This window comes from Carlito syrichta, unplaced genomic scaffold, assembly GCF_000164805.1.
Source record: "Carlito syrichta isolate Samal-C Ts95f unplaced genomic scaffold, Tarsius_syrichta-2.0.1 Scaffold287498, whole genome shotgun sequence".
Lineage (NCBI taxonomy): Eukaryota > Metazoa > Chordata > Mammalia > Primates > Tarsiidae > Carlito > Carlito syrichta.
Window position 1 is genome coordinate 42,678 of NW_007231594.1, and position 6,000 is coordinate 48,677.

The following is a 6,000-nucleotide window of genomic DNA, read 5'->3' on the forward strand; positions in this document are numbered from 1 at the left end:
TGGCCTGTCCCCGTGAGCCTACCAACACACTCTTGTGGGTTCATGCTTTTTAGCAAGAATTTTTACATCTTTAAGTTTTCGTAATTCAAAACATCTACAGGTAGGTCATAGCATGGTATTTTTTTTTATTATTATAAAGATGTGGGGTACAATTCAGGGTTAGGTATACAAACATTGATCATGCAGATACCCTTGTTGATGCGGTATGCCCCTTCCTCCCCTAACAGTTTCCCCCAACTGCCAGTCCCACCCCGCCTTCCCCTGACCGTTTTCCACTACTGCCAATCACTTTCTTATAGCATTATAATTGTTCAAGTTCACCTTATGAGTGAGAACACATGGAACTCAGTTATTTGTTTCTGTGATAAATCACTGAGCATGATCGACTCCAAAACCATCCAAGTTGCTACAAAATCCATATATTTGTACCTCTTTATGGCTGCGTAATATTCCGTTGTGCATATGTACCACATTTTTTTTAATCCTGTCCAGCTTTGATGGGCAACATGGTTGGTTCTGTGTTTTTGCTATTGTGAATAGAACTGCAACAAACATGCGTGTGCAGGTATCTTTTTAGTAGAATAATTTGAGTTCCTCCGGGTATATCCCCAATAGGGGAATTGTTGGGTCATATGGAAGGTCAATTTCTAGTTTTTTTCAGAAATTGCCACACTGTCTTCCAAAGAGGTAGTACTAGTCTGCATTCCCACCAGCAGTGTAGAAGCGTTCTTTTTTCTCTGGGCACCTATCAGCCCTGAAGGAGCCTTGAAAACCAGGGAGCTGGCCTAGGCAGAGTCTTCCTGGCTTCCTCCCTGTCTCCTGCCTTAAGGCCGAAGGGACTCCTGGTTCATTTCTTCCAGAGCCATCAGGCCCCTCTGGTTTGCATCACTCCAGAGAAAGCAAGTATTGAAAGTGGAAGTTATAAAAGATGAAACCCTTAACATTTACCAGAACAACCTCGTTTTTCTTTATTTTGAGATGCTGCTCTGTAGTATTTTAGGTGAAATCAGATGGATTAGAGGCAAATAGAAATTGATGGGAAAACACTCTGCATAGATGGAAAGACCTTCTGGATACACCACAGCAACTGAAGAAAGAGTTTTTAATTTAAACCTGGAGGAAACGATGGGAATCTTTCTCTTGGTGAATATTCAAATTATCCCCTCCTCTTGACAAATGAAAAGCTAATCTTAAAAAAAAATCTATTCTAGAAGACCAAAATGTTAGGTAATGAGTTTTCAAGGTGAAAATGTTAAAGATATATCCCTTGAAGCTGAATCTTTCCCAAGTGTTTACCTCTGTAAGGATTTATTCTTATTTCTGCCAAAGATGCTTATCAAGTAAGTTTGATCACATTTTTCCAATGATTTTTATTATACCATGAAGACTCCGTGCACCAGAAAATACTTTGGGCCCTGAATACAATAAACAATATGCTTATGAGAGGGGCATGCTTGTAATCATTAACAGCAATGCTCAGACTATTGTAAAGAAAATTTGTTGCAAAGGAAATTGCTTTCTTATGAGGCCAGATCCCCACAGAAAATCAAAAACCCTACAAGTCTCCCAGGACCATTTCCTTCCCTCATTTGTAAAAAGGTTGATCCACAATTGAACAAGTGCTTTTGTATCAGTGACCTAATGTGATTCTCCTAACACAACTGGAAGTAGTGAGGACATTCATTGTTTCTACAATATTAGGATGGGCGGTAGAAAGTCCACCTTAAAATTGCTTTATCTCTTACAGTACATGCAGAAAACTACGTGGAAAGCTATTAGCAGTCATTCAGTTTAGTTGAAGGGCATATGCCTTCAACTTCTTGTGCACAAATATTCATCGCCACTTTATCTGTAATCACCAAGATCTAGAGGCATCCCAAGTGTCCATCAATGGGACAATAGACAAATTGTAGCATAGTCTTGCTGTAGACTATTCTCAATAAAGGAGTGAACTGTCAGAATACACAATATGAGTGCAACTCAAAGTAAAACAAGTTGAGTGAAAGACATCAAACAAAATTACATTATCCCATGTATAATAAATTCTAGAAAATGCAAACTAATCAATAGTGACAGCAAACGGATCAGTCATTGCTTAGTAAGGTGGATGGGAAAAATTGCAAGAGACATGAGTCAGGTGACTCAGTATCTTGATTGTGGCAATGGTAATGGCTTCACAGGTATATAGTGGCACTTATCAAATTGTATTCCTTAAAATGTCCGGTTTGTTTATGGTAATGATACCTCAATAAAGGTTTTTTTTAATTAGCAAGACGAGGGTCTTGGCCAGGAAGCCTGGTCTCTCTCTGGAGCTTCATGACTTATAAACTAGCTAAAATCAATCAAGAAGCAGAGGTAATGTCTGGCTGTTAGTGAAAGAAGTCCCTCCTCACAGAGCAGTGCCGGTTAGTCATAGATGCTTCCTTGCCTTCAAAAAAAGGAAAGTTTTAGCATGCCTGTAGCATGTACATTTCAGCCACACTGCATCAGGGGATAAAAGTTAGAGAAGTTCATGGTCTAGGAGGAAAGAGCACAGGCACTAATCCCATCACATGCCTAGAGTTTCTTTGTCAGCAACTGTCATTTGAAATGCAAAGAGAAAAGGCTGGATATGGCTTCTAAACCAAATTCATGCATATGCCCCAAAAAGTCCAGAATGTGTTCATCGGTCTGGTGATCAAAGGACCATTTGCAGGCACCAGCAGGCAGGGACATCACAAAATGAGCCAGGCTGGAGGTCAGGCAGGCCCGGGTTTCAGTTCCAACTCTGGCAATTCCCAGCTGACATGTTCCCTCTCTGTGCCTGTTCCCTTGTTTGTGAAGCGGGGATCGTGTTGTTGAAAAGATATCCCAGCACTTTGGGAGGCTGAGGTGAGAGGATTGCCCGAGCACAGGAGATCTGAGGCCAAGCTGAGCAGCTTGGCGAGATTTAGTCTCTAAAACACATCAAAAAATAAGCTGGGCATGGTAGCACACGCCTGTAGTTCCAGCTACTTGGAAGGCTGAGGTGGAAGGATCGCCTGAACCCAGCAGGTTGAGGCTGCAGTGGCCATGAGTGTCCCACTGCACTCCAGCCTGGGTGACAGAGCGAGACTACAACTCAAAAAAAAAGAAAAAGAAAGAAAAGATTAAATGAGAATGCAGACGATCCACTCAGTAAATAGGTATTTGTTTTTCTTGCAAACTATCTCATGGTGAATTGGACCGATCCTTCAAATCTTTCTGATGACAGCAAATCAAAAAATAATCAGTCAACAAAATGCCAGTCCCAGGGTTTGGACTCAGATAAATTATCTTCAAGAATAAGCTAATCATGTAATACCATTCAGGAAGGGAGAAGTTCATTTACAAAATACGAGAGGGGACTGGAAAGCCCAGAATTATCTTTTGGAGGATGAACCCGTTTGTAGTACAGGTTTCCCCATTGGGTAAGTGTTCTAAGAACCCATGAGCATCAGTGTACCAGCTAGCATTTTTGAAAGAAGCTGCGACTGCATTCAGCTTCAGTGGTTTTTTTTTGGGGGGGGGGTTCTTCTGATGCCCATTTCATGACGGGTGATTTACGAGCACACCAACCCACACCACGCTGAGCTTTCAGCAGTTTTTGACCAAAAATGGTATGACTCCCAAGCACCACGCTCCCTATGCACCCCATCTCACCCTGAACCACATTTTGTCTGTTTGTTTGTTTCCCTGGATGAAAGAAAGCCCTCAAAGGGAAATGTTTGGCTGATGTGGGAGAGGTGAAATAAAATGCAAAAGCCCTGAAAGACATCACCATTGACAAGTTCAGAAGCTGTTTGGGGCAGTGGAAAAAGCACACCTCGATAAATGTATTGCATCAGAGAGAAAGTGACTGAAGTTTAAAAGTGTAAAAATAATATACAATTTTTCAAAAATAGATTCTGGGTTTTTTCGGGGGGTACCCCCTTGTACTTTTTTAAACTGTCCTGGCAACAGTACCAGCCAAAAAGTAAGATGCGTGGGATATATTTTCAACCTCTTTAGGAGAACTATGAGGAAATTAAGGAGTTTAAGAAGAAGACCAAAGGTACATATAAACTTTGAACTAAGGCTGGAATCCTAATCAGAAGTATACAATGATGTTTGCTTCCTGGGATTTTTGTGATTCTCGGGATCCCAATCGCATTCTGATGGCAGCTTATCTGGTTCCTTTGAAGCTCTGGGCAAATATAGGAGACAATGAAACAAACTCTTTTTTCTTAATTCATTGACTGTCTCAATAAATGTCCTTAAAATTCTTTCTCCTTTGCATATTACCATTGTGCCTGATGAAATGAAGACCAAAGAAAGAAAAAGATGGGTAATTTGGCTTTTTTTAATGCTTTGAAATATAGTGTACATCCCCCCCAACAAGTGATGATGATTTTGTAGAAGTGATTTTCACACGTAATGTCTGGGACAAGTCAATGACTTATGGTTTCTTATGTAAGTGGAAGTAATTAATCGATTGCTCAGTAATTTAAAAATAAAAAACTCTCTAATCAAAGTCACCATGTGTCCATACAGGCAAACATTGACTTGGCCAGCTGAAGAAGATTCTATAAAAGCTCAAGGTCTAATTAGAAAAACACAAAAACAAGCATCTGTGATGCAAGCATACCTTAGCTACTTCTTAAATGCCACTTGTAACAAGAAGTTTTCTGTTTGAATGCACACACAGACATGCAACCAACCTAAGTGTGCAATAAAGCAGAGAAAATACTTTGCTCCTTGGCTCCAAGGTCAGTGTGAACTGGGAAAAGGACCCACTATCCCTTAGAGAGCTCAGTAATAAGGCTCCCGCTTTCTGCCTCTGTAATTGACTAGAAAAATGACAAACTGTAGACTCCGTGGTCTGAAAAACTGCAGAGAGCACACATTACCAATTCCTGTGACCTTTAAAACACCTCTTCATCCCTCTGTACAGATCTATAACATGACTAAAAGGCAAAACCTGATTCTTGAGGACAGAGACAGAGAGAATCCTGTTTCATTTTTACATACCAAAAAAGGCATTGAATCAATAAATATGATAAACATTGTCCGCTGTGTACCACCTCCCTTTCGCTTTCCTCACTCCTTCCTTCTAAGATGCTATTTTTTTAAGGCAGCTGGAGGGAAAAGATTGTCATGTTTCATTTAGAGTTTTGTTTTTTAGTTAAAAAATACTTCTTGAAAAAAAGTAGAAAAAGTAGAAGAGAAATAGCCTTAGGAACTGAAGCTTTGACTTGGTTGCCACATGTGTATATAGTTGTCACACTGCTGTACCCTACATTGCTATCTCATAGACCTTTCTAAAGGAGACTATCTGTAGAAAAAAAGGGCAATTCATCTTTCTTCCTGATCGGTACAACATGACTTATAAGGTCCCCTCAAAATAATAGTCAATATTAGCAACTCTTGATAATCACACTTTTTCCTAAGACATTGGCCAAAATCTATGATCGCTTGATTCAGTTAGCAATCCTTCTTAAACGTGGACTGAACTCCCGTCTGGCCATCTACTTCAGGACTAAAATATAGGTCAAGTCTTTTTCAATCTCTCAAATTTATGGTAAACATTGAAAGGTTTAAAAGTGGGATATTCACCAGGCTCAGTGGCTCAGCCTGAAATCCCGTGCCTTTGGGAGGCTGAGGTGAGTGGATTGCCTGAGCCCGCGGGTTCGAGACCCGCCTGGGCAGGCGAGACCTCATCTCTACAATAAATAAAAAAATTAGCCAGGCATGGTAGCACCCGCCTGTAGTTCTGGCTACTTGGAAAGCTGAGGCGGAAGGATCGCCAGAGCCCAGCAGGTCGAGGCTGCGGTGGCCGGGAGCGGCCACTGCACTCCAGTCTGGGCGACAGAGTGAGACTCCAACTCAAAAAAAAAAATTAAAGCCGGGCTCGGTGGCTCAGCCTGTAATCCCACGCCTTTGGGAGGCTGAGGTGAGTGGATTGCCCAAGCCCGCGGGGTCGAGACCCGCCTGGGCAGCGAGACCTCATCTCTGCATAAATCA

General features: G+C 41.3%; 1 protein-coding gene across 1 annotated transcript in view; it reads left to right on the forward strand.

Annotated features, from left to right (window-relative positions):
* The window catches only part of IMPG1 (interphotoreceptor matrix proteoglycan 1), a 142,671-nt gene that overhangs the window by 34,580 nt on the left and 102,091 nt on the right, over nucleotides 1–6,000 (forward strand). Inside the window, 1 exon segment of the mRNA XM_021709840.1 lies at nucleotides 4,304–4,324. Within this exon segment, the coding sequence (XP_021565515.1) occupies nucleotides 4,304–4,324 (21 nt within the window).